This window comes from Cololabis saira, chromosome 2 (assembly GCF_033807715.1).
Source record: "Cololabis saira isolate AMF1-May2022 chromosome 2, fColSai1.1, whole genome shotgun sequence".
NCBI classification, from domain to species: Eukaryota; Metazoa; Chordata; class Actinopteri; order Beloniformes; family Belonidae; genus Cololabis; species Cololabis saira.
The window spans coordinates 27,891,231-27,919,165 of NC_084588.1; the positions used below are offsets into that span (position 1 = coordinate 27,891,231).

The 27,935-nt window shown below is 39.4% G+C and overlaps 1 protein-coding gene across 2 annotated transcripts; it reads right to left on the minus strand.

The window, feature by feature from the left end:
* Positions 1 to 1,366: 1,366 nt before the first annotated feature.
* ano5b (anoctamin 5b) lies at positions 1,367 to 27,664 on the minus strand. 2 transcript variants are annotated; one of them, XM_061742268.1, is made up of 20 exons: positions 27,370 to 27,664; positions 15,379 to 15,446; positions 13,229 to 13,336; positions 11,623 to 11,691; positions 11,173 to 11,457; positions 10,899 to 11,018; positions 10,200 to 10,315; positions 9,983 to 10,117; positions 9,383 to 9,488; positions 8,138 to 8,198; positions 7,437 to 7,588; positions 7,276 to 7,350; positions 6,955 to 7,180; positions 6,679 to 6,857; positions 6,381 to 6,478; positions 5,202 to 5,332; positions 4,822 to 5,027; positions 4,451 to 4,632; positions 3,493 to 3,598; positions 1,367 to 3,396 (listed from the first exon to the last, which is right to left on the minus strand). In XM_061742268.1, the coding sequence occupies exons 1-20, from the start codon at positions 27,443 to 27,445 to the stop codon at positions 3,172 to 3,174; spliced, it is 2,724 nt and encodes a 907-aa protein (XP_061598252.1). In that variant the 5' UTR covers positions 27,446 to 27,664; the 3' UTR covers positions 1,367 to 3,171. The 2 variants fall into 2 exon arrangements, with proteins under 2 accessions (XP_061598252.1, XP_061598260.1); XM_061742276.1 differs by lacking the exons at positions 15,379 to 15,446; positions 27,370 to 27,664 and adding an exon at positions 14,361 to 14,415.
* Between the last annotated feature and the right edge of the window lie 271 nt (positions 27,665 to 27,935).

Consider the following 27,935-nt stretch of genomic DNA (forward strand, 5'->3'; position numbering starts at 1 on the left):
ATGACATTGGAATTTTAATTGTGTTTGAGCCTTTTAGGGCAGAATATTGTCATGTTTTCTAATTTTTCTTATCTGATAGTTGGAAGGATAAAGGTGTCCTCTGCTCATCTGATATGTGAGTTTAAGAGACATTATTGAGAACCCAGTTTGGGGATCTCTTTCTAACCACTTTTCCACTTTTTCAAGAGTGAAGTGAAAATTTCTAGCACACAGAGTATATCTGCTCCAATGTTAAGGAGCAGATATGTTCAGAGTTCTATTGTTTTGTTTTAAGCCTGGACCCTTTTTAAAATGTAGAGATAAAATACATTCCATTGCACATGATTGAAATTCTAAAACTTATTAAATTGCAGCATATAAATGCTGAGACGAGGTTGAAGTGGAAAAAGCTTGAAACAGATAATGAAGAATCTCTCTGGTTTTTTAATGCATCTCTCTATAACTTTGCCTCTCATATATAAAATGATGAACAGTGCTCTATCACTCTTTCACTTATAGTTATCTGTGGGTTGCCTGGGCCTGTGTGGGTGGAATAAACACTATATAGAAACTCCGATGGGTGTAACTCTTTATTTCAGTGTTATCAGAATGTGTTCAGCCATGATTTCAATATTGCTTCAATATTTATACAGAGTTGTATCGTTTTAATGCCAGAAACATGTTTGTGGGTGTAGGTGGAAAAGAAGACTGGAATAGTTCAGTGAAAATAAAAAAAAGAAGCTCAGAATCATGACTGGTACAAAGACGCTGTGTACACATTGTATCTTACAGTAATTGACAACAATTTGATAAATCTATCATTTATGTAATCCTACATGATACATGTTACATTTTCAGTACAACAGATAGATCTGTTTGCAAGGAGCAAAACTATAACCCAAATATGAAAGGAGTGATCTTCAGGATCTGTGACTAAATTTAAAAACAGACACCACCTTGTGGTGGAAATCACTGCATGGACTCAGAAACACTATTGAAAATATTTTTCTTTCTTGCAAAACGCAAATGGTAGTTTAAACTAAAGTCTGTGGAAAAAACAACAACACACATATAAGAGCCTTTTCTTCGGATAAGCTTTTTTAAGATTTAGTTAGGTAAAGTGGAAAACTGTCCTGTAATGGGATGAATTAAGTTTATTTTTGAAAGTCGTAGACATCACATCTTCTGGACTGAAGAGGGACTGCTCGACTCGTCACAAGAAAATCATTTAAAAAGTGTTAGTGGGTGCATTCATGAGCAATTTATCTTGCACATCTGTGAACATAAAGTTCAAATGATTGTCAAATATTTGTATTTACTGTATGTATTATTGCAAGCTAGGGGTACAAAAAACAAATAAACAATCCATTTGTTTTATTTTTTTATTTTTTAAAGTTTTTGTTTACTGTTCAATAAGATGCTGTCAACTCACAATGCAACAAAATACCTACATTCATGCACAAACAAACAAAACATTGCAAATGACAACCAGCAGCAGCATATGATATGAAACAGGCTTGGATTTCAGATAGGAAATTTGTTATTACAAAAGAATAGAAAAACAAGTAAACACTGACGTTTAAGGCATTGGTTTGTGGAAGTCATCATGCACCTTTTGGGATCTCGTTTGAACTGGTTTTACATGTACAAGAAACATTTGATGCTCAAAAAACAGAAGATGTTTCATCCTGAGATTAGAAGTCTAATTTGGATTTTGACTGTCAAAGTATCCTGTTAATAAACAGACTAATGACCATATACATAGTAAATTAAACAGTGATTTGAATATAGCATGACTCGAAATATTAAGAAAAAAGAGAATTAATTGCACTTTATCTTGATCAATTATCCATATAAAGCAAAGAAAAACAACTACTCATTTTCCTGCTACGATAAGATCTTTAGCATTTAAAAAAAAAACTTTTTTGGTCCCTTGTTAATACAAATAGTTTTAATTAAAACTATTTGAAGCACTGTTGAATTATATCTACTTGATGACCATTTACAGAAGAACGACTTAAGAAATCAGAAAGACAAATAAGATGATAAAATGAGAGTAATGGAGCTACTAAACTCTTCAGGTTATAAAACTTAAGCAGATCAATAAATTAATGGCACAACAACACATAAATAAAATGAACTTTATATCTACAACGCTTTGAAACCAGCATGATGAATTACAAAATCTTTCTTTATTTCTGAGTATTGCTTGTAGCACGTACTCTGAGCTACAAGGAGTACTCCTTTCTTTTTACCTCTGAAATGACGAAGGATACACAGACATGAATAATCTGACTACCAACTATTGGATACTCAGAGGAGTAAAGCTCACCATGATCAATACTAGCTCTGTCGTGATCCGCCAATATTTTTCGGACGTATTCTTGTCTTTTTGTGAGAATTACAAAATTGTTCATGCAGCGAGTTGGTGACATGTTGGAGACACACGTGCAAATGATGAACATAAGGTGGAATGAATGAAAAAGTCCATACATTTGATTGTTACATTTTCACTGCAGTGCAGAGGGGGTACTTTATTTATTTTACAGAGGGCTTTTCCCTAAACATAATACTGTAAAAAAAATAACACATTGTGTTTTTGTGGACATTGTGTAGCTACCATTTTCAATGGAAACATTGCTAAGCTGTCCAAAGAATGAGGATCACCTGTTACTATAAGTTTTGACTCTCATTTAAACATTTGTCTGAGCATTTCAACTTTATCGCTGACATGTACCTTCTATATACCACGTTACCTTATTTCTAATCAAATTAATTACAAGACATCACAATGGACTCTATACACCCCACAATTCACAGTGTTCAGCATCACATACTTCAGCTCCATCAGCATACAGAGGTTATTCTTTCATTTTGAAAGAATTTGAATGTATATATGATGTAAGAGTGGAAACGACAGCTGCACTTCATTTTGGCTTTCCATCACATCTTCCAGCATATTCATGGCGCAGAAAAACATCACTTTAGCAAAATGTTGATTTTGAGCAGAACGATTTCATTTTGTTCTGATGCATCTATATAGATCCTAAAGTAGGAGCACTCTTGGCAAGTGTCAACATCTGTTCAAAATTAAAGGAATGTCTTTCTTTTTATCTCACGGATGAAAAGTGCATGAAAACGCCCAGATTTGTCTTCTCTTGGTTTGGTTAGTTAGAGGTGTGGGCGGCGTGTCTACAGGCACTCAGACAGAACTTCATGCTTGTCTAATGTCAGAGACATTTCTGACACTGGCTCTGTGATTAAACTGTTGCTCAGCTGGAGTTTAAGTCTGTCCACCTCGTAGTTATGCAGGTACTCTTGAATCAGATAACGCTCCCGTTTAATCCGGGCGTGGACTTCCGATGGGACATCTGGGATCATCCACGCCACAAAGAACTTCACCACAAAGACCACATGCTGCAGAGGGAGAATTATCACACGTAATAAATCACCACGTTGATTCTGAGAATGAATTATCTGAGTAAGGAGAAGAACAAAGCTGTATTGTCTTACTTCCATGATGATAATGAAGGCCATTTTGGCTGCTAGGATGTGCCAGAACTGCATGGTGTGAGTGTACTCCCTCTGGTGACCGGGAGGGTAACGATAGTCCCGGTATCTGCACAAAACAACAAGCACAGAGGGGAATCAGACAATTGGTTACATTTAAATAAAACATGTGGTGGTACTTGTTCACATTACTACATTATCACGCAATTCAAACTTTAGAAACTACTTTTAAAAAACATACGTGCTCAGAAAAAGAAACCAAGAAAGGACGAAGAAACAAAAACATTAGTCAGAACATATCGCATACTTTATCCAGATACAAAAAAAACTAAACACTTGTACAAGATATGCCCCACGCAATCTGATTAAAAACTGTTGTTTACAAAACTTTTATTACTTAATCACCTTCTTGCTGCCGTCAGATAACAAAAGTGCTGCACCATTATCACCAAAAGGTTCAAAAAGGCTCTGCAGCGATGAGGAAAACCTGCCTCACTGCACAGAATCATTTGACTAGTTGTTAATAAAAAATATGGATAATTGCAACTTTAAAAGAGACATTTTATGCATTTTTTATAAGCTTACACACTTTCTTAAAGTCTTAATGAAATATCTTCACATCAGCCCACTTATCCATGTAGTTTAGCTCTTCTAAGATCAGTGTTGATTTGTGGTACCCACTTTAGAGACAGTGAAGTGAAGATATAAAATAGAGTGATATCTGCAGAACTCTGCACAACAAAACACCTCATGTATGTGCAATATTTTCATGCCTGGGTTATTACACAAACAGTGACAGGGTTGTGGCATCCCAGAGGTTTTTGAATTTGAGACAAAAATAATTAACAGTCAAGCACATACATTTTTTTGTTATTTTTTTAACCTCAGATAACCCCTTTTAAACTGTCATGTGGACAAATACAAGCAAAAAAGCAAACTGTTTAGGCTCTAATACAGGTACCTGCAGGTTTCCGTGGTGTTGTAATACCAGCTGTCTTCCGGCATGTTGTCCTGATGTATTTGTGAAATGTTGTATACTGACAGGCTGTTGTTGACGTAGCCGGTCATGCTGGCGTCTTTACCGTAGGCGTACAGGTACACCATGCGGGGGATCATGTCTGAGGTGAACGCCATGATGAAAGCCTGGACCCAAAGTAAACACAAATGCTGGTCAATAAAACATGTATGACTTAAAAATCCTGTAGCAAACGTTAGCTTTTTGTAAGTTTTAGGCTGAATATGAAGTTTTATTAGTTTGACAAGACACAAGCCAAGATTGATCAATCCAACATTAGAATAGAACAAAGTAAAAATCTGTTAACAGAAACTCACATTGGTGACAACGGATAAAATAGCCACTCCGTTGAGGATCTCCTGCCAAGCGCCGATATTTCGGGCCTTGGATGCCACCGGCCGCCTGAACTGGGTGGTCATCTTCCAAGCGTCCACCCTGATTTCAACAATGTTGTTGAACAGAGCGAGGAGTGGGGCCAAAGGGAAGGAGGCCACAAACAGAGTGATGAAACCGAACTGGATCACTGAAATGACATGCAATAGGACCGGATAGATTGTGATTAGAGGGAAGTGGCGGAAATCGAATCACAGGGACGCTGAAGGTTATCAGATAATATACTCTAATTAGTCTGCGGAGATATGCCACTTGAAATTGATAATTTATTGAATCTTCAAGCCAAACAAGAGAAGTATCTCACCCATCTCCAGGTACTCGTAGAACAAGCCCAGCTGGCTGAAGTTCAGCAAAACGCAATCCTGCTCCCAGCGGCTGTAATGGTTCTCAGGATTGTGCCGTCCTTTTCTGCTACTCCACCAGTTACGCATTAACCTGTCAAGAGGTCCAAGAAAACAAATCACATGTTGTACTAGTGAATATCATTTTTATGTTGTGTCACACTGAGAACTAGGACCCTTGATATTTGTATCAGCCCAATGTTTGTATCAGTGATAACTCACAACATTCAACAGCCCAATTAAAAACAAACAAAAAAAACAGGAGAGGAAAAGACAGAATAAGTGAGAAATCTTCAAATCATGAACATCCTAAACTTGAAGTATAAACAGAGATTTTTCTCTGCACTTTTTGATTTTTCAGTGATAACGATAAATGAATAGAAGATAAATTGGTATGTAGCCGGTACAGAGGACCAAAATGTAGGAAACAAGAGGAATCAAACAAAAGTTTTTTATATTATATATTAAAATAAGGGGGTGAAGCAAAGAGACAAGCAGGACGACTGATATAAGGACAGCAGATTACTTTCTGTAGGATGAAATAAAGAGAAATATACAAACAGACACACAGGGGAGCAGCGAGAAGCAGGGATGACTCAGAAACAAGCAGAAAACCAGTCTTCAGACACCAACGGGTCACATGACCGGATGCTTCGTCCATTGTTTTATATAATCTATGGGGATTTCTGAGACCCTTGAGAACAGTAACACAGGAACTGAGTCAAAGATGAAACTAGTCAAAACACAGGCGTCACTAGAAGAACCAAGAATGTTGAGAAAAATACAAAAACAAAACATAAACTCCAAAACGTTAGTGGAATAGAAAAGAAAAAAAGGTTTTAAGAAAAACTCACAGAAATCGAAACCCATCAAAATTGCCAATATCATTAAAGAAAGAGCACCAGTTATGTCACGACCGGTGTTTTATTTTGAAAATATCTACCCTCTGCTTCTTTATTTTGCTGACATATTTTTCTTGCCCGTTTGATCTAAACATGAAAATCTTCTCCACATAGTGGGAACCAACACGGATAAGTAATGACACAATAAATCTGTTGACCCTTTTTTGGAAATCTGGAAATGTGTGCATGTAATAAAGCAACAATGACAAATAGTAAGTAGTTCAGATTAAAGGGACTCACGGCAGCAGAGCCTCCTGAATGTTCCCCCACAACTGCTTCCCAGCCATGACGATCACCAGCTGTGTGGTCAGCTCTATCAGACATCCTCCAGGATCACACTGGGATAGGACAAGTATTTACTTTGTGTGATAAACTAAACTGTGATTTATTATCTTCACTACATTTTAAAGCAAAGTTACACATCTTCATCTACTTTATTAAATAGGGATGTTTACTTAAAGAAATCCATCTCAGTTCATCATTTATACTTAAACACAGTAAAAGATGTTGTGGTTCAATTAAAGGCCAGAAAACTCACCTCCTCATTCCTCAGTTTGCTCCATTTGCCAAACATGTATTTATATTCACCAGGATAACCCACAAACTTCCCTTTGAAGAAGGCCACATAGAAGCAGGAGGAGTAGTAGTTGACGAACTGGAACAGAAACATCTTCATGGTCAGCCTGTTCTCATACTCCAGGTGGGTTTTGGGGATCTCTGCAGGAGGCACACAGTGCTGATGAACACACCACATACCCATCAGTGGAAAACGTCTGCCGTGGCTGTATTGTTTGGTCTGAGGAACTCTCCTTACCCATATCAGTGATCCAGACGGCCACCCTCTCATAAAAAAAGTTTAGGATCATGATGATGACAAAGTTGATGCAGGAAGCAGTGACTGAAGTTGCGAGCTGCGGGGTGATGAATCTGCCCACTAGCTGGATCTTCCTCAACGGGTCTTTAATGATACTAGCAAAGGCTGCATACACGGCCAGCCTGTACACTATGACCCCGGTAATACAGGCCAGGATCAGGGAAATCTGGGAAGAGCACATAGGAGAGGTAAAGCGGTCGACTAGGCACACAGAAACACACACACACACACACACACACACACAGCTGAATAGTTAGTTACCCAAAAGAGAACAGTGGCTACGGAGAGGGAGAAGCGAGCACACTTGCTGGTGAGGGGAAGATATGGCTCCATTTCCTGAAGGATCAAACGTGTTTTTTAATTGGCTGCCACCTCATCCAACATTCGTGGAAATGTCTCATCGAGAGCAGCTTTTGCCGTACCTGTGTAATCTTGTTGAGTCTCCTGTTGGTGCATCTGATCTCAAACTCCGGGCGGATTTGAAGCTGCTGCTGCTCCTCTTCGAAGTCCACCAGGTCCCACTCGTACTCCAGCCGGGCCTGGCGCCGCTTCCAGAACTCCAGGAACAGAGTTACTGCCAAACAGTTTCAGAAGACACCATCACCGTTAGTAAAACTCATTTCTCCACAGAGAACTATGGTTGCTAACTCAGCTGTCTGAAGGCTGCAGAGCTGAAACACGTTGGTCAAACTTTAAAGTTCCTTGACATGATACACGTGTTGCTGGGTCCCTGATTTCTTAATTTACAATCTCAGTGCAGAAGTAAGTGAGGTTGTGTGAGAAACCTTTAGATGGTACATTTTTTGGAAGCATCGTTCATGATTTTAGTGTCTGTTCATGCTAACATGGGATGAAGAGCTTGTGTTTAGGTTCTGAAGGGTGATTATGTTTCAGCAGAGCCAGGACTCACTCTAGGTTTACAGGGTGCTGGCAAGCTGTCAGACTGCTGGTACATAACAACGTAATTGTGCTGGCAAATCTTATTTCTGGGCTGATGAATTTTGGACAGACGTGAATGCTTCCGTGTGAAAAGGTTGAACTGTGAAAATCTGTCCCACAACAAGGTTCATTGGATCTCGTACACGAGGCAAACACAACAAAGACTGCACAGACTGACACTCACCCCAAATCCCCATAAATATGGCGAAGAATACGGTCCCCTCATTGTCAAACAGATGGGATTGCTGGAACAGAGAATATGGAAAATGAGAAGTTCATGGGAAAAGGATGGGAGGTGGCGTGCTGGGTGTAAACGGAGCAGCATACTGGTCACTCAGCAGGCTGCAGTTTATCTTTAAACGGGCTTGACCCAAAAACTGTTTCCTATTACATTTAACGTGACTTCATTTATGAACATAGAAAAGTATACACATGTAAGAGTGTATGCATGTCACCCGTAATTCTGTGTAAAATGTAAATGAAAGTAGTGATTTACAGTGAATTTCACATAATATTATAACTGTTATATTATTTCTGTCTTCCATTAACTTCTATTGTCCTGTATTGTTCTATTAATGTAACGTCCTATGTCTTGTAATAAAATGTAAAAAATAAAACAGAAAAAGTATATATATGAGAATATCATTAGACTTTTTTTTAAACTTTCCAGCTTTTTTTCTGACTTTTTCATTGTACATTTGGCTATTGAAGGTACCAAATATATTAATTTACAGAGTAAAGGTTTCATATGTGCTCATTTTGAAACTGATGCCTCCCTCATCTGTACTTCTAAGAACTAAAATGACCTGATCACTTGTAAGCTCTTCTGCCAGATCTTCCACCTGTTTGGAAATGTGTTTTTGCAGGATGATTTCACATCTCTACAGGGAAAAAATCATAATCTTACACAAGAAAAGTATTCAATTAAATGTGTAAAGATGCAACTATACCAGGATCATGTTGTGATATGATAATGAAAAAGTAATCTGTTAATATGAGAGGTGAGGTGCACCATAAAGAGTTTGACTTGGTATAGTCATCAAGCTTACAGTTTCTAAAAGAAAATACAAAATTGAGAAATTCTTACTCTTTTGAAGCAACATAAGAAATAATCATAAGACCTAGAAAAATATCTGCAAGTAACTTATTATTAAGAGGTATTGTGTTGAATATATTTTCTGTCTTGAAACATTATTCTTGGAAAGTAATTCTTGTAATTTATGATTTTAGAAACATTATGTCAAAAAACTTTTTGAATTTCTATTTTTTGTAATTTAATCTTTTGTAGCTTGTTATTATTTACATTACACACATCATTATAACTTTGGTGGTACCCAGGTTGTGTGATTTTTGTTCTGCGTGTGCACTATAAACAAACGATGTTTGCTTTAAAACTTAAAAACATGCAGGAAAATCATGAAATAATTACCCAGGAAGAGAGGCAAGTGGAGTTGAGCTTCCAGAAAAGGCACTTTTTATCGCACAGAGGACACATGACAATACTGCCCCCAATCTCAGCATCGCATATTTCTTTGCTAAAAAGAAAAAAACATATGTATTCAATGTTGCTCCTTTGATCTAGTAAACGTCACTAAACCAAACACCCCACAAGTCGTGTTGTTTTAATATTGGTGATGTGACACAGAGCTGTGCTGCCACAGTTCACAGGTGGACACTGAGCTGTACTTAGTTAAATACAAGAAGTACCAACTATGAGCCGTGCTTCTCAGTGTCTTTAGCACAAAAGGAAAAAGTCTGAGCAGTCTGACAAAACATCCTTGGATATTCAAATGATTAAACCTGGTGGTTCTGATAATACTGAATCACATAGAAAAACAAACCAAGAGAAGTACTTGTCGTTATACTGGCGTTACACAGTTCATTAGCTCCATATACTGTCTCTCTTAAGATGATCGGTAAGTTGAGCTTTTTGAAACAGTCTCAGTAAAAACTGGGCATAATAACCCTGGTGTAATATTTGAGGTGCATACAACTTAGACCAAGCTGCTGCAGAACTAGCAGTACTGACCTTGATATGTTGTCGTCGTAACTGAGAACCCCGTAGATGAAACATATAAGACCCATGACAGCCGCAAAGAACAGCATCTCTGTGTAAAAGCCCAGCCAGGCGAAGTAGATCCCGATCTTTTCCCCATAATACTTCCTGAAACAACAACAACCAAGAATGAAATCTAAAATCTGGGATGGAAACCGGATACACCAGTGTTTCGATGATTTGCACTTGCCTGATGAGGTTCAGAGGCTGCTCTTTGTAAAAGCAGAGGAACCTGGCCCAGTGCTTGTACAGGTTGTAGCGCTCGCTTTCACACTCGGCATTTCTCGCCCTTTTCCAGTATCGACACTGTAAGAAAAGGCATACTGTTACATGAGCTGCGGAGCAAAAGACACCACAGGAACCTTTTATCAGAATCGGCATTGCTCAAAATCTTTATATATATATATATATATATAAACTTTATTACAGGCTCTAGACCCAATAGCAAGACATACAACATAAAAAAAAACAAAAAAAACTATTTTCTACTAAGAAAAACCAAAAACTTTGAGTTACTTTTCTTTTTTGCGTAACGAATCTTCAGTAAATAAAGGGTGAACAAAAAAACTGTTACTATGAGTCATGATCAAATAATTAATGTAGCAAGCAGAAGGAATATATTATTTCAGATGTGGTAAAGTTAAATGCACTAGCAAGTTTAAACGGGAAAAAAAGAAGCTAAATACGCCCTAGAAAGCCTAAATACCAAGTGCTTATTATGGAAATGGGTTGGGAAAACTTCATCCATCGCCTCATAAATCTTGCAGGATCAGCCTTTTTAAAAGGAAGTGCAAAATAAAACAGACAGACACAGATGTGGAAGAAAATGTCTCAGAGAAGGATGAGCCACATCTAAAAGCTGCTGGGTACTTGAACAAACACGCCTTACATCATGAAGTGGGAAGGCCGCTGTGTAGGTCCCGTTGCTGAGTAACCGCTTTATTCCCGTCTTCTCTCGTTCTTTCCGCCCTTCGTTGTAATACGGACAGCGAGCAAGGATATAAAACACCTGATGACAATAAATGTGGATTTACTGCAGAGAAAACCCTAAAATCCTCATGCATCTACACAAATCGTTCAGTATCAATTATTTCAATGTGTAAAAATATTATTGTCTAAAACCATTTTTCTTTTTTAAATGAAGGCATTTCTTGGGTTCTTACGATTCTGTTTCTCGTGGATGGTGGGAAGAATGTATCTTTATCATTGATGAGGAAAAAGTCTGTCTTGGACTTGTCGAAGTGGTAGGTGAAGTAATCAGGTTGTGGATGCATGATGTGCTCCGGCAGGCGAAACGGGTGTGAGAGCCACTCCAGCGGGACTTCCTGGCCATGAGGAATGTCGCTCTCCTTGAAGGGAACTTTAATCTTCAAGACATCAGCGTAAGTGGCCAGGACATCCCACGGAGCGTGGATCTTCAAGAAATATGTCTTCTGATCTTTGGAGTCCTGATACAAGAAAAAGTCTCAGTCACTGATGTTGTTACGCTCCATGGGGTAATGATGAGTCAGGCGTTAAGTCATGCATCCCTTTAAGGCATTTTTATATAATTTAATGCGTCTCAGAAAACTATCCACTAGATGGCGGTGGTACTCTACGGTTGGATTGCTTACTGATTTGTCCTCAGTCTCCAGCTCCAGACCAGCTTTCTGAAGGTTGGCCTCGAACTCCCTCCTCCTTTCCTGCGGATGAACACAGACCACAAGCATTTGAGCCACATCGGACCCACATGAGCTTGCTGTCTAATATCCCTATCGTTTTCTACCAGCCCATGTGAGGCAGCTGAACAAGACTCATCTGTAAGGAATTTGGGAGTTTATTCTTGGTCCCTGTTGGGTTACAACTCAGACTTTTACAAACGGATGTGCTGCAAGTGGAGTATGGGGAGGGGTCAAAGAAGATATGAGAGGACGGAGTGCTTCTGACACAAAAAAGGAGAGAAAGTTTGGGGATTGGGGGGACAACACATTTCTTGTGTAATAAATTGGAATAAAATGATTTTTCAAATATAATAGTAGACTTAAAGAGGTTCTAATGTAGTAGAGATATTTGTATGTTATCAGTCTAATGTTAACATGAAACAAGTACACATTAGACTGATAACATACAAACTGATCTTCATGAAGAACATGATACTCAGAAAACATCCAATTCATCCCAGCAGATTGGAAACCCCGGGAACTTGAGGTTAAGGACTTGTTGAAGTCTTTAGAGACGAGTAATACGTTAAACTTCCGCCTCATTCTTATTGCCACACATGACTCCACCAGGAGGCAAACAGAGAAATAACTCCCTATAATCCCTATAACACACCAACCTAACTGTTTCTAAGGCTCACAGTAAGTTTTCTTTCTTAGGTTTGTTTTGGACTAATATTCCAGCTCGGTAGTGTGATGAAAGTCACACTGACACAAACCCCTGGTGGAGAACACATAAGTGGCCGACACCTGCTTGGTATGATGTGTGTCTGCAGCAGTCTGCACTTTTGATCTCAAAACCTACACAGTAGTAGGTGGTTGGTGGGTTGATGGCATTACTTCAAACAAGATTCCTGGCTCGTTTCTCTGACTTTGTGGCAAAAAAAGAGAAAAAATGCTGAACAACGGTCAATATTCCTGAAATGATTTCAGCTGAAATAAAGGGGAGATGCTAAAGGACTACTACTTTTATGACGTTTTATGAGTATTAGTGCTATATCCACATCACAGAGCCCTAGAAGACGTGAAAATTGGTTTAAAAGTTGTTTATTTTCCTTTCTAATAATATTACCATACACAAATGTTGAAAGTCTACCATTTCTGGCTCAGTTTGGTGTCTGCTATAAACATAGCTCCGGCGCTTCACTGTATGACACAATGTCTCCTTTTTCCTAACGTGACCAGTAATCACGTGATTCACAGTGTCCTTGTCAAAAATATCAACATTTACGGTTTATATTTGTACACCTGTATTTCACACTTACATAATTATTCCTCTGTCTTCCACATTTCCTTAATGCTATTAACCTGTTATACATAAAGTATCATTTTAAATCTGCTCATTTGAACCATTATTTCAGACCACAAACATGCTGACTCTCACTTCCTCAGTGCAGTGCCATGTGGTGCCATATGGATACAAATTGTGTAATAATGTCAACTGCGTCACAGTTGCACTGTAAAATGCTGAACTAGTCAAGTAAAAGAAAAAAAAAGTCACTTTTCTGTTACACCAACTTACTTGTTTCCTTTCATCTTTATTATCATCTACGTAAGACAATACAAAGTCTATCCTGCGCAGTCCGTCCCTGAAGAACACGGTGTCTCTGTTTGGTTGGAGCTTGTCTGTCTGGATGAAAACAAACAGCAAAAGAGTGGTTAAAAGCTTCTGAAAGAGCAGAAAAAATAAAATAAAAATAAAAAAGCAAATGCAGCACAACAAATACCGACAAGGCAGTAGAACAAAAAGCTGATCACAATAAAACAGGTGTTACAGACGGTATATAAAGACTTAAGGGAATAGTTGCAGTTTACCACAGATACCAGAGATGTTCACTTGACCTCCACATGCTGAAATACAGCTGAAAAGCAACTAAGATAATGTTTCTTCTAAAACATTTTTGGGAACAACCATGTTGACTGCTGAAAAGCTAGATAAGACAGAAAAATGTTGCTGCTGTTCTGTTGCAGCCTATTATTACACTAAAATAGCTGTTACATGCTAACAATCTCAGATCTGCTACTACAACTTGTACGGTCCGTCGTTTGAACCTTTAATGTCAAAAGCTTCTTCTTCTGGTGCTGGGAGCTGTTTTAGCTGATGCTGGAAACTTTTAGCACTTTTAATTTACACTTATAATGTTTGAATTTCACAAGACTGATGGGAAATTTTGCCAAGAATCAATGGTTTGATTCTAGTCAATTATGACTTACATGTTCTGCCTCAAAATTAATAGGTTATAACAAAACATCTAGCATAGTTTATAAAAGTATCTGCTAAATGTAATGTAAAATGTCAAAAATGAAGTTTGAAAAGTAAAATGGTGAATATGAAGTTGATATGTAATTGAAGTGAAAGCACTATTTGGTCTAAAACGATACAACTGATGTCATAACATAGTAGCTGTTTTACTTTAAAACTTGGTTGTGTTCTGCTGAAAAAAATATGCAATTTGGAGATCAAAAAGCCAATCAGACTGCATGGACTGACTTAAAATATATGTGACACTATAATGAATCTGCTACAATACTAATAGTAAAATAGCATTATTTTGAACATAGTATAGTATACAGTAATTCAGTGTAATTCTAAACTGTGATCCAAACATGAATAATACAATATTAGACTGTGTATTCTTAAATTCTTTACATACCTTATATTCTCCCCTTAATTTCCTATTTTTCATGCTCACAAGGTTTGCAGGACTATTTTGTAGAACACGTTTGGCCGTTTTCTAAGCTCCACCCACCTTGTTTATCAGACCCTGACATCCACTAACAGACACCCTTGTAACCAAGGCGTGAGCTCTGCTCGTAAGAGTTTAATACTTCAAACACATTACCAGAAACTTTGGGGGAAAAAAATAATAATAAAGTATTGAATGGTGGAGTCATACTGAACTGAGACATAATATCATTAGTGTTGTTATTTTGGGTGGATCGCCCACTCAGCTGAATATCTCTCACTGGAATCCAAGGAGACTCACAGCAGTCTCCTGTTTGAGCAGCAGTCATTTCTGGCTCGCTGTTGAAATGATTAGAAGAGCTCTTTGAGAATCAAAAGTCTTGTGACTCAGCATTCGGAGCCGTGGGTTATTACAAAAAAACAAACAAAGGCCAGTCAATCGACACCAAACAAGCAGAATCACAGAAGCACAGAACACTGACAAACAATCTTGTGACAACAACAAAAAAAGTAAGTCGGGCTAACAAGAGACAACAGTTTAACAGATAAAAATATAATGAACTATAAATAAAAACAGTATTTAGTTTCTTGGGAAAGATGCAACTTCATCCTCTCATTCCATATGGTATACTGAAGGAGGAATTAGGTTGACCATCCAATTAGCTCAGCAGAAAGACTGAAAACAGCTGCTTAAAATCAAACAGAAGTAACCAGCAGGAAAATAGGTCATGGCATCCAGCAAAAAAAGAAAAAAAAGAAGAAAAAGTTGCACACCACACAAACAGTTGGACAAGTGAGATATAAAAGGAACACTGGAGCTGGCAGATATTTCTCCACTTTAGGAGAAGCTGCCTTTCCTTCCCTTTTGACATTTAAAGCTGCTAAACTACAGCTTCATGTCCAAAACACAGACGGAGGAACTGTATTTAACTTCTAATCCAACTCCTGTCCATGCTGGTTCCTACTGAAGATACTTCATAACTCACTTCTGTGTGTCCAGGCAGCGAAGATCTGTCAGCAGACATTGAACCAACACCATTTCCACTGCTTTCATCTGCAAGACAAAACAATACAAATGATTTAAAAAAAAAGTAATTTTATATTTTATTTATATATATATATATATATATATATATATATATATATATATATATATATATATATATATACACATGGGTACAAAACCGGATAATCCAGCTGTGTGTATTCGTCCATATGTCATGCATGCATCTTTTTTATTGAGTACTTCACAGACTCTCTTTCCTTCCTTTTCCTGCACCATGTCTCAGAAGGTCATGTGTCCTTAACAGCCCATATATTTGTGCTACTGTGTGGCTACACAATCACCAGCACAAAAAAAAACAACTGAACCTGGTTCAACATCGTTCTTTGTGTACATTTACATTGTTTCACTGTACAGGAAACATAATTTAAGGATTTATTTTTTGCAAACATACATCACTTATTTAAATGCATCCGCACACTAGAGGTGAGGAAAAATAATAGATCTAAAAATAGTATCCTGATAATGTATTCTCCATTCACTGCAAAGACATGCAGTAATTTAGCTAGACCCAGGTAAACTCAGTTTAAATCCACGCAGGATACAGTATGTGGTGTGCGAAACTACTCCGTCCCTGTGAGGTGAGTTACTGCAATCATCTGAGAAAACCTAATTTTAACAGGAGTCAAATAAAATTCCCCAGTCCTCGTTGGCCAGTGTGGGCCAAAGAGGACTGGGGGAGAGAAAGAGAGAGAGAGCAACAAAGGCCACAGCACAAACACAGTTAGGCAATGTGACACGTCACTTCAGCCGGGGCTCCCTCTCCCTGCATGGCGGACTATGGCACAGGGAATGTGCTCATGTGGCACAGCCCTGCTCGTTGCCTGCTCGCTGCCTGCTCCTCTGTTATTACTGAATGGTGGGAACGCAACACTTCCTGTGGGGGAGGCTGCATGGAGACTTGGGAGAGGGGGAGGAGCTGGAGACTGGGGTCGCTGCGTTACCAAAAGTCCAGCCTCCAACTAAAAAAAAACACGCACAAAGAACACAAAAGTCTTGTGGTTTCAAACCAGCCACTCAGTCAGCCAACTTTTATTAGAAAAGATCATCTGAGCAGCAGCAGCCTGAGCAAATGAAAGAGGGGAGGTGACGTCTCCATGTGGAAGCCTGATCACAGACACTCACTAAAAAGGAATGAAAATAAGCCATGTCAGTTGGAGAGCAGGAATTCCTCAAGTATCAAAAAGCTAAATGACTCAGGTACTTTTCCATAGGCCTTGATGGGAAGAATGTCTGCCTGTGCAGCTGAGTCCTTTCTCTCTTTCTTTCTTTCTTTCTTTCTTTTCAGTTGCCTTTTTTTTCCTTTTTCCTCTTTAGTCTCACTTTTATTTCTTCTCTTTTTGGGTCTTACTCCAATTGCATGCAGACAGTTATCAAAGCCTGGGTTGAGCAAACAGAAGCAAAAGGCCAACAGTATGTGTTGTTGTGAAACTCTGAGACTCTGAGAATGACTGGCAAATGTGCTCATTCACTGGCAAGTTTAACAACAAATTCAAGTATATTATTTGTTTGTGTAAAATTCAACCCACTTTTTTTCCTATAAACCCAACTGAGCCTGCTACCTCCTGACAGTAGATGAGACATTTGCCTGCGTGTTGATCAGCAGCAGGCCAGCTTTTTGATAGTTTGTCATTAACTTGTAAATCAGAGTGATAGTAGGTGATAGTAGGTCCCATAATTGCCAATCAAAAAAACATAAAAAACAATAAAACATAAAAACTTTTATGTTCACTTGAAGTGGTTTTATTTTGGCAATTAAAAGGGAACAATTTGTTTAACTGTAATAGAAATTTTTACATCTGATCCCATGAAGCGCAAAAAGACAAAATCTATTACCCTGCATAATTCACCAAAGGTTGCACAAGTCATCCTGAAGTTTTGAATCCACTGATTGAAATCATAAGACCTCAATCAATGAACTCCCAGAAGTATCCATCTTAAGGGGTTGCCTTATTGTGACAATTCGTGTCACAATCCACATCTGGTTTGAGTAATAAAAAAATGGCCGCTATTGTGGTTGAACAAATAGAAATTTACAGACCAAAAATGAAGAGATTCTGGACATCCATTGCCATTATTCTTGGAAGGATTTTTTGTGAGAAGGAAAAACACGACTTTGTTCCCAAGCATAACTTAATGGAAAATAAGCCATTTCACATTCTATTTTGAACAAGATAACAAAATAACTTTTCATCAAAACTGTTATGGAAATGCGGATACTTCTAACTTCCAAAGACTGAATGAGTTTCCTAAATTATAAGTCGCATTTACGAAGTAAATGTTTTATTTTTTGACATGAAATATACGAATATCTTCATCTGTTTGTCATAATGATTTTTTAAAATAATTTATATATATATATACTAGCAAGGTGTACCTAGCGGAGTGGAGTGGCCTAGTGGTTGGGGCTTCAGGCTCAGGATCCGAAGGTCGTGGGTTCGGACCCTGGCACTGACGTCACTCTGTGCATCCTTGGGAAAGATGCTTTACTCTCGGCTTTCCTCACTTCACCCAGGTGTATGAATGGGTACCTAGCTTTGCTAGGGGAAGTATCCAGCGATAGACTAGTGTCCCATCCTGGGGGTGGTTACCACCTGTTTGTTTGCGCTACAGAAACCGGAGATAAACACCGGCTCTATGGGCCACAAGGCTCGAAAAGGACATACACCTACAAGGTGTACCTAATAAAGTGGCCGGTGAGTGTATATTTTTGTATGTAAATATATATATATATATATATATATATAGCCAGGGACACAACTGAGAGCTATATTTCCAACATGACATTTTTCTACTAACAGATAAACACATCAAACCAGCTGATGCTTTGGAATGCTTTGGAAATGTACGAAGGAAAGCTGTTAGATTCATTGGGAGAAGGGTGCTGGCCTGTAGTTTCCAGGTAGGCGGAGGAGAGGACGGCCGAAGAGAAGATTTAGATGACAGGGAGGAAATGCAGAAATGGAAAAACGGATGGTCCACAGAAGTGATCTCTCGTGGGAGCAGCCAGCATAGTACACACACAATTAATTATTACAATTTTGACTGTATAAATATCAAGCTTGTATTTCAAGACCCCAGTGTCATGTTTATTTCTTTGCTTGGTTAAAATGAATGGTTTCTGCAACAATTCAGAACCGGGAGGAAAAAACAGATTTGTAATTATGTAATATTATCAATGCCCCCATCTCTAAACCATAAAAAAACAACACTGGCCACAGTGTTCTCTTCATCATCCTTTCAGGCGAAAAGAGGCCCACTAAAGTATGAACTCAACACACTGCAACTTCAGAAAACTAAAACAGAAAACAACAAAAGACTGAAATGAAATTTTCTTCAACACCATTAATGGTTGACTATTATAACTCTGAGTCGCTGTGGTAAGCGTGTGTTCATCATTTCACTGTCACTACTCTGCTGGTTATATCAGTTATATTGACAAACATATGATAAATATACATTTATATTACTCCTGCACGCCACTCCACACAGCGACAGACAGGGACAACTACTGGCCTGCAACGTGTTAATCATCACCCTTTCCTTTACAGACCTTTTCAGAATAATGAAGGTTTGACAAACAAAAACACCACAAATGTTACTGGAGTTGTGACATATTAACAGATACATTGGATGCAGAAGAGAGTCTGAAACTATAGGTGGCAGAGCTGAAGATGTTATGATTTTGGGAAGGACAAAAACTGGATAGGATGGGTAGATTTAAGGGTTGCTTAACCTGCACTAGAAGGATCAGTGCAGGGCAGAGAGGGCTGATCGGTTTCAGGGTCAGACATGATCCTTTACTATGAATTATTAAAGAGATCTATGGAGGAAATCTACAATGCATGCATCCAATAAATCAGAAAAGGAGACTTTTAACATATAAAGACTATAGACTTTTCGATATATAAAACTCCCAGAAGAAAGTGCAGGTACATCTAACAATAAAGAAGTCCACCTCCTCTCAGAAGAATCACTGAAACCTAATTCACTTCAACTTGTTGAGGTTTCAACTTTCAGATCCTTTTCCAGTGATTGCATTTGAACGTTAAAAAAAGTCTCAACTTTCAGCACCAGCGGATGCCATCCACAGTTAGAGGTCAGCAGTTTTATTTTCCATGTCAGCATATGTAGCTGTCAGGACTGCGGTACTCTTCGGTGTTGCCCAAAATGAGTCACTGAAGCATATATTATAAAATAAAACCTGTATTTCTCAATCTGGATCAAATCAAATCAATATTTATATAGCACTTTTCATACACAGTAGCGGAAAGTGCTTTACATAATAAAATTAACACCAACATATAAAAACTCATATACTCATGGTTAAAAACACACATCAGGTCATTTTCACACACATCCTCACATCAATCCCCACACCACACACACGTTACCCCCCGCCACCAACATCTGGTTTGCACCTTCATACGTTCTTTTAAGTTTTTACTTCTTCCTACTCCTTTTCGAGCATGTTAATTATGGTGGATGCATGTTTTTTTTATTTATATTTTTGTTTTCTTTTCTTATTTACATTTATTTATTATTGATTATTATTGTTTTGTTTTGTATTCACTACTGTTTCATGTTCGAAATAAAATTTCAATTCAATTCAACCCTCTCTCCGCCATTGCCCGCCTTTTCTAAACTGTGCTGGTGAGTTTAGGAACGATATCTTGGAGGAGCCAGGATCTCTCCCACCAATGAGCAATGAGGGCGTCACCGTGGAGAAACCGCCCGGTCCACACCACAGCCGGCTGCAGTGCAGAGGAGCAGCGACCCGGACCAGGGCGATCCCCACAGCAACGACCCCACAGGCCGAGTAGGATCGTCTGCCAATAGCTTCAAATTTGGCTGACAAGAGGATGTGAAAGAAAAGTGTCAGCCACACATCCAGACACAGAAGGACACCACATATTGCATGACACACAGACAAAAAAATTAGAAAGCTCATGTTCCTCGTCAACCGTTTTGGGTTTGAGATACTCATGGTCATGTGTTGGTGTAAGTATAAGGCCCATACAGGTTGAAGTGTGAATATTTACCGCAAAAACAGTTTTATCTTTCTTTTAGATTATTTCAATGTTTACTTTTACTTTGATAACAACTCTGAAGACTTCGAGCATTTAAATACAATCATACAGACATGGATTGACCTACTGTATATCTTGGATGGTTTGGGATATTTACTCGTCATTTCCTGTTTAATTTTCAAGTCCTCCCTCGTCATGTTCCTCTCTTGGCTTTGCTTCCCGTGTTGGTCTTGTTTTTGTGTTTGTGTCCTGTTAGTTGATTGTCTATCACTTTGGCTCCATTATTTGATCGCCCCTCCCTGGATGCTCCTCGATGCTCTTTGTTCCTGTGCAGACTGCCTCAGTAATTATCGTTGGTGACACTATAAATGTCTGAACCTGCAGTGCCATATTTCTTATTTTCAAAGGTTACATTAACTTAACCTTATTGGAAAATGTTATGAGGCTCAAGAAGGATGTTAGGACTTAAAAACTCTTAAGCAAAACACAAATCGCACGATGCATCCGCTAATCTATGTTGCAGGTTTGTGCTGCTGAAACTGCAGATGTTCAAAATAATATTCCCCCAAAAAAGCAGATTGATCACATTATAAAATGTTCTTGTTAAGTTGTGTCATGAAGGATATGTTATATCACATTAATACAAAAACTAGTTTCAAATTTGTATTCATGACTCATCATTCAAAGCTTTGTTTTGAATGTCGCAGCAACACAAACTGTTACGTAAAATGAGTTATTGTCTTTTGATGAGGTTGGTTGAGTGTTTTCCATGTTTCAGAAGATAATAAAGGAGGCATCAAAGCCTAGGGTTTAGATAATTATAGATCAGCTACCATTGCTGCTACTTTGATACTTCCAGGTCGTATATATCACAAAGAAGATAATTAAAACAGACCTCATGCACACAGACCTCATTGCATCATATGAGTGCATACATCACTGCAGAGCTGACCCTTCAGCCATAAACACAGGACACCCTACTTTTAAGAAATGAGATGTGGAAGCTGACATTGAGCAGACGCACATTTGAATCTAATCAACAGGCAAACCTGAAGACTGTGGACCAAAAGTGAAACAGAAAGCAGCAGAAGCAAGTTCGACTGTAATGAAATTCAAGAAAAGGAAAACTGAAAATGATGATGACAACAAGACGGACAGACAGGTGTGACAGGAAGTCTCTGATCTGCCCGTACCTGAGTGCAGGTTTATCCTGAACGCAGTCAACACAGCAGGACCATCTTGGAGGGACAGACATATAGACATTGGGTTAGCCAGTGGTAATAAACAGTGTGCTGGAAGTAAACATGCAGGGTGATGAGGAGCTGAGGCTCTCTTCGGAGCAACATCCATCAGAGGCCACTTAGGAAAATTAATACAAAGGGGAAATAAATGTCAAAGCTCAGCAGAACGTCAGATATGAGCATCTGCGGTACATCAGCAGTTCAGCAGTGGTACCCAGCTAGACTTCCCTTTTTTCAGCCTCACATAGTACATCTATTTATTTCTTTACTCACTCATCTGAGAAAAGTAGCATGCCACAAATTGGTCTACAACGTTGCTCTGGGGAATCTATTTAATGCCAGATGAGTAAGAAAGAAAAAGCCTGGCTGAACAGAATGGAAACATGAAAGTGAAAATGCTCATGAAATATTAAAGTGTGTGTTTACTGAGGATGAACCTGTGTGAACCTGTGCAGTGTCTGACACATTAACATCTGGCAGAATTATTAGGCGACTGTGCCAGGATCTCACATACGAACCGGTGCAACAACGACAACCAAGGAGTCCTGATGGTTGCAGCAAAACCACAACATCCTGCACTTGAATGCAGTTCGAAGTCATCTTTAAAAAAAACACGCATCCTCTATCGCTCGCCCCACATTTCCTGCTACATCAGCTTACTGTCGTCACAAACAAAAAACACTACTCAAGTCGGCTTTCATTTTGCTTATAAACTCCTAAAGAGAAAGTATGAAATGTGAAAGATCCACTGAATATGAACTAAGACTGATATTCCAGTTGTAAACGAGCCCTAATGGCACTTATCATGGAGGAGGTGCAAGGTGTGTGAGTTGTGTTTTCATGTTAAAAACCAGGCTTGTACTGTCCCTTCAATTACTTAATTTCCTTTCTTATTGTCGGGATGTTGTTGACCCGACGTGGAAACTTCCTGAAAACCCCCGGTAAGCTTGAGAAGTAAAAAAAAAAAAAAAAAAGAATCGTATTACAATTAGAGGAGGCCATGTGATGAATAAATAAGATATGTAAGCTATCATCATCATGACTGGCAATTTAACATAAATGCAATTAAATATTTTTGAAAGTCTGTTAATTAGAACATATAAAGTAGCTCACCTGTACATATAATGTACAAAATGGTAAAAATTTAAATAATAATAATCATCATCATCATCATCATCATCATAATAATAATAATAATAATGATCATGCTCCATCCATCCATCCATTTTCTACCGCTTATCCGTTACCGGGTTACGGGGGCAGTAGTCTTAACAGAGATGCCCAGACTTCTTTCCCCCCAGCTCTTCCTCTAGCTCTTCCGAGGGGAGTCCGAGGCGTTCCCAGGCCAGCCAAGAGACACTCCAGCGTGTCCTGGGTCTGCCCCGGGGTCTCCTCCCGGAGGGACATGCCTGGAACACCTCCCTAGGGAGGAGGGACATGCCTGGAACACCTCCCTAGGGAGGCGTCCAGGAGGATCCGGTACAGATGCCCAAGCCACCTCAGCTGATCCTCTCAATGTGAAGGAGTAGCGGCTCGACTCCGAGCTCCTCCCGGGTGACCGAACTCCTCACCCTATCTCTAAGGGAGCGTCCAGCCACCCTGCGGAGGAAACTCATCTCGGCCGCTTGTATCTGTGATCTTATCCTTTCGGTCATTACCCAAAGTTCATGACCATAGGTGAGGGTAGGTGCGTAGATTGACCGGTACATCGAGAGCTTCACCTTTCGACTCAGCTCCCTCTTCACCACGACGGTCCAGTACATCGACCGCATAACTGCGGACGCTGCACTGATCCGTCTGTCAATCTCACGCTCCATCTTTCCCTCGCTCGTGAACAAGAGCCAGAGATATTTAAACTCCTCCACTTGAAGTAGGACTTCTTCACCCACCTAGAGAGGACATGCCACCCTTCGTCAGAGAATGGCTTCAGTTTTGGAGGTTCTGATTCTCATCCCCGCCTCTTCGCACTCGGCCTCAAACCGCCCCAGCACATGCTGAAGGTCCCGGCCAGTTGTCCCAGGACAAAATCATCCGCAAAAAGCAGAGATGAAATCCTGTGGTTCCTAAACCGTATCCCTTCCCGTCCCTGGCTACGCCTAGAAATCCTGTCCATAAAAATTATGATCATGCTCTTGGCCCTGTAATCAGATGGGACAAGATTTACTCAGAGATACTGTATACTGTATAACAACCGATTGGGCTCCTGCATGTTCAGCTGCCCAATAAACGGTTCACATATATAAAACATCCCTCAGTGGCTTGTGAGTGTTAGTTTTCCTTCATGTTTCATGGCAATGCACCCACAGCAAATAGGTCAGGCAAGAGGGAAGTGTCTGGCAGTTCTCATCTAAATTTAGAGCAAAAATAAAAATGCATTTTTTTTTTCCAAAACATGAAGCCTGAAATGCATCCTTCCAAGCCCAGGCAGTTCCCCTGCAGCTGACTGCTACAAATCTAGGCTGATTTATGTGTTTTACTTGCCTTCATACTTTGATAAGGTGGGGGTAATGATATTACCAAGCCTGTTTCCATGGCAACTCTTTGGCTCTGCTTCACGTCTGACTAGAGGATGACTTCATCGGGTAGGCTACAGATAGCATAGTGAAATCCCCTTAAAAGGATACACATCCTTGAAACAATGACTAATAACCATTAAGGGCACACAAAAGAAAAAGCCAGAAAATGAGATTTTCTCCCTGACTGTCTTGACTTAACAGATGCACCAACAAGGATGACACCAAGCAATCTGGTACATTTAGCTGTTTTAAGTTTAGGAAACACATCCACCAAACTATAAGTAACTTTCAGCATCATTTGGCCTTCCTCCGGAGGTCGCAAGTTCGTCATGATTGCCTGTGTTTGGGCAGCTGTGAGCTACTGTAGGTAATACACTCCAAACACCGGGGTGAGGACAGGGCCTTTCCTCTACTCCCTGTTTCCTCTTTCATATAGTCCTCAAGGTCTGTCCTGATAAGAGCCTGAACAAAGCCGCAGCAGAGCAACAGCAGTCTATTTATTACTGCACAACTCACCCAAGATAAAGAGGCACGTGTCTTTATTAGCAACTCACTAATTAAGGCAATAAAGAGCATGGAAATGTGAACATAAAAGGCTGAATTAGAATTTTAAAGTAGCCACTTAACATGATCGGTTTCAGAATGTGCTGGGGAACATCAATTTCCATGGTGGTGCTTTGAGAGATGCAGCATGGTGGCTTGGTGGTTAGCACTGTTGCCCCGCAGCAATAACGTTCCTGGTTCGACTCCCATGTTCTCCCTGTACTTGCAAGGTTTCCCTCCGGGTACTCCGGCTTCCTCCCACAGTCCAAAAACATGCATGCTAGGTAAATCTGTGATTCTAAATTGCCCGTAGGTGTGAGTATGCATGTGTCTGTATATGTGTGGCCCTGCGATAGACTGGCAACCTGCCCAGGGTGAACCCCTGCCCTGCCTCTCGCCTGTGATGAGCTTGGATAGGCTCCAGCAGACCCTAGTGACCCTGGACAGGATAAAACGGGTATAGAAAATGGATGGATGGATGCTTTGAGAGATGTAGTATTCTGTCACATGCAGCTCCTGGGGTTATGTACATTATTTACACACGTGATGCCAATGTGGGCTTTCGGTTATGACTAGAATGAAGTACAAAATGAATGTTGAATAGAAAAAGAACAAGTTCAGTTTACTCAAATCAGAACAAGTTCAGTTTACTCAAATCAGCACAGGAAGATGATAGAGGATTATGATACAGGACATCCAGAAGTCATTTGATCATATTATAGATTCTGTTCATGAGGCAGAGCTATTTTTATGCTGTAAAATTTATGAAACATTTCCAAGACTAACTTGGTTAGATGTCTATATTTATTTATCAGAGATTGGAGGAATTAAAAACCGAGGGATGACACTCCAATAATTCTGCCAGAGATCAGAGTGATAACTTATTTTAAGGGTTGGACTGCATTGATGTTCATCTTATTCTACAGGTGTTACACTTTTACTGCTCCTATCCAATTTGAAAACAACAAACATCAACAACCTGCCCTTTTATCAGGAGGCATAGATAGCAGGTTTTGGATCAGAACTCAGTTTGCATTCATTATGTTACTGAAACTACATTTAATTGAATCAGTCGGACTGAGATTTCTGTGATAAAATTTTGTGCTAATGATTTATCCTCGATTTTATCATCCACACTGGTCGTTATGAAAAAAATCTTTAATTTTAATAGTAAATGCAAGCTTTTGTCTCTCATTGCTTGAACCAAAGTCATTCAAATGCATTACTGCTTACTATTATTTTTCCCTGGAAGGCCACCTTGTGCTCTGATAGCAGATGACAAATGACATCATCAGTCGATGCATGCCATGCACTTCCTGCATCTTGCAGAAGGCGTCTGTGATTCAGCTGGAATAAAGTCTTGACTGGGTTTACTTCTTTGTACTGAGTTTAAAATGTTGCCAAAAGAATCAGACTGGTTCAGGTGGACAGTTTAAACTCTCCAGTGATAAATGAGACATGCTAAATGGGACACAGATGGCCGTCTTATCAGAGTGTTAGCTCACTGAGGGCCATCATTTCATTCATGTAAATCAAACTAATCTGACATAAAGTTTTTTTTCAGTTCATGCATTGTTAAGAAGATCTTTAATGAGCGATCAGTCTTTCTCCACATTAAAAAAAATTCTGTCCCTCTTGCCTGCCCTTCATATCCTTTTCATTTAACATCGGATGTATACAACCAGTGCTGTAATAGTAAAGTCACACCTTCTGACTTCATACTTTTACATGCAGTTTCTGTGCAGTGACTGCACTGCCACCTGATCAATGTTTTCTGTGAAAACAAAACCACAAACCCAAACCATTATGACATATGGACATCAGTGGAAAGGTTAGTACTACGATTACTGTGCCTGTAAACAACACTTATATTATTCAATCATACGTACAGTAAATGTCCCAAAGCGACTGTACGACCAGACATTCTCCAAAGCTCAAATTAATTCTTGCAAGCTCTCTGTCTGTAACCACAAACTGATTTGAAAGTGATTCACTGTTTAGTAAAGTGCCAAAGAAGCCTGACAATCTCAAAGGAGGTAATCCCATTAGACGTGCTGGGCTTGTGATGTGCAGAGACTAGGAAAACATGCATTTATTTACTAGCTTGCTTCACTTCTGATCATTTGTCCCTTTGATAACTTCATACAAACTTTGAGTTACGCAGAAGTGACCTTAGCAATTGATATTTCCCCAGAAACAGTCAGAAAACATCTTTTGATCTATTTGCTCTCCTGCCTGAGATCACATGCTGCCTCACACATCACTAGACTGAGGGGGAAACCTATGCCAGCTCACTTAATTATAAGTAGCCTACACTGAGTGTACCAGTCATATTTCAAACTGACATAACTTGCAGCAATGAATAGATGACTCCATGTCAAGCATTCAAATGCATGGATTTGTAATGTGCTTAACTGGAAGCTTAGATATACCTTAATATCTTTGTTTAGTTTTGACATGGGGATATATAGGCCTATAGGCTAATTGTTAATAGTATAATCGGCTCAGTAGGAAGAGGATTAACACAAAAATCTCACAATCCCAAAGGCTGTAAAAGAAAATGAATGCATCTCTGAGTATTTACCTCCCATCTGTGAGTCTGAGGCGCTCTGCAGCTCGATCAAAGTTTCCTCCTCCGTCTTTCCCGTTATTCGTCTCATCGTGTTGTCATGGAGGTTGAGCTGCTCAGGGAAGAGACGGCAGCGAGGATGAGCTGGGGAGGATCCAGCAGCCGAGCATCGGCCGATCACACACTCAAATCAGCGAGTCTGAGGCCGATCACATCCAGATCTGTGACTTGTATTCACATTACAACCGACTGTCAATGAGAAAGTGTCTTTCTCCTGCTGCTGCTGCTGGTTCCCAGGCGAGACTCGAGGAGACCAGGCGCGTAAGAAGAGGCGTGGCGACATTTCTTTTTCCTTTTTTCCTTTTTACGTCGACAAAATCGTGCTAGCCTGTATGAATGTGTGTGTGTGTGTGTGTGTGTGTGTGAGAGAGAGGGGGTTTATATCTGACTGTGTGTGTAACAGACCATGCATTCCATATGAAGATTTGTGAGTTTTAAAACGGATTGCAGGCATATTTCCGCTGAGGCGCTCACCTGAACGATACCAGCGATGAGCGCATGATTTCATCATTCAACTCTAT

What these genes read in the sequence shown, in the direction of transcription:
- ano5b (XM_061742268.1), bottom strand. Translation starts at nt 27,445, where the DNA reads ATGAGACGAATAACGGGAAAGACGGAGGAGGAAACTTTGATCGAGCTG. An exon ending in CATCCACGAGAAACAGAATC is followed by an intron (nt 11,019 to 11,172) that starts GTAAGAACCCAA and finishes TATTGTCATCAG; the next exon opens with GTGTTTTATATCCTTGCTCG. An exon ending in AACACCACGGAAACCTGCAG is followed by an intron (nt 3,599 to 4,450) that starts GTACCTGTATTA and finishes TGTTTTGTGCAG; the next exon opens with ATACCGGGACTATCGTTACC.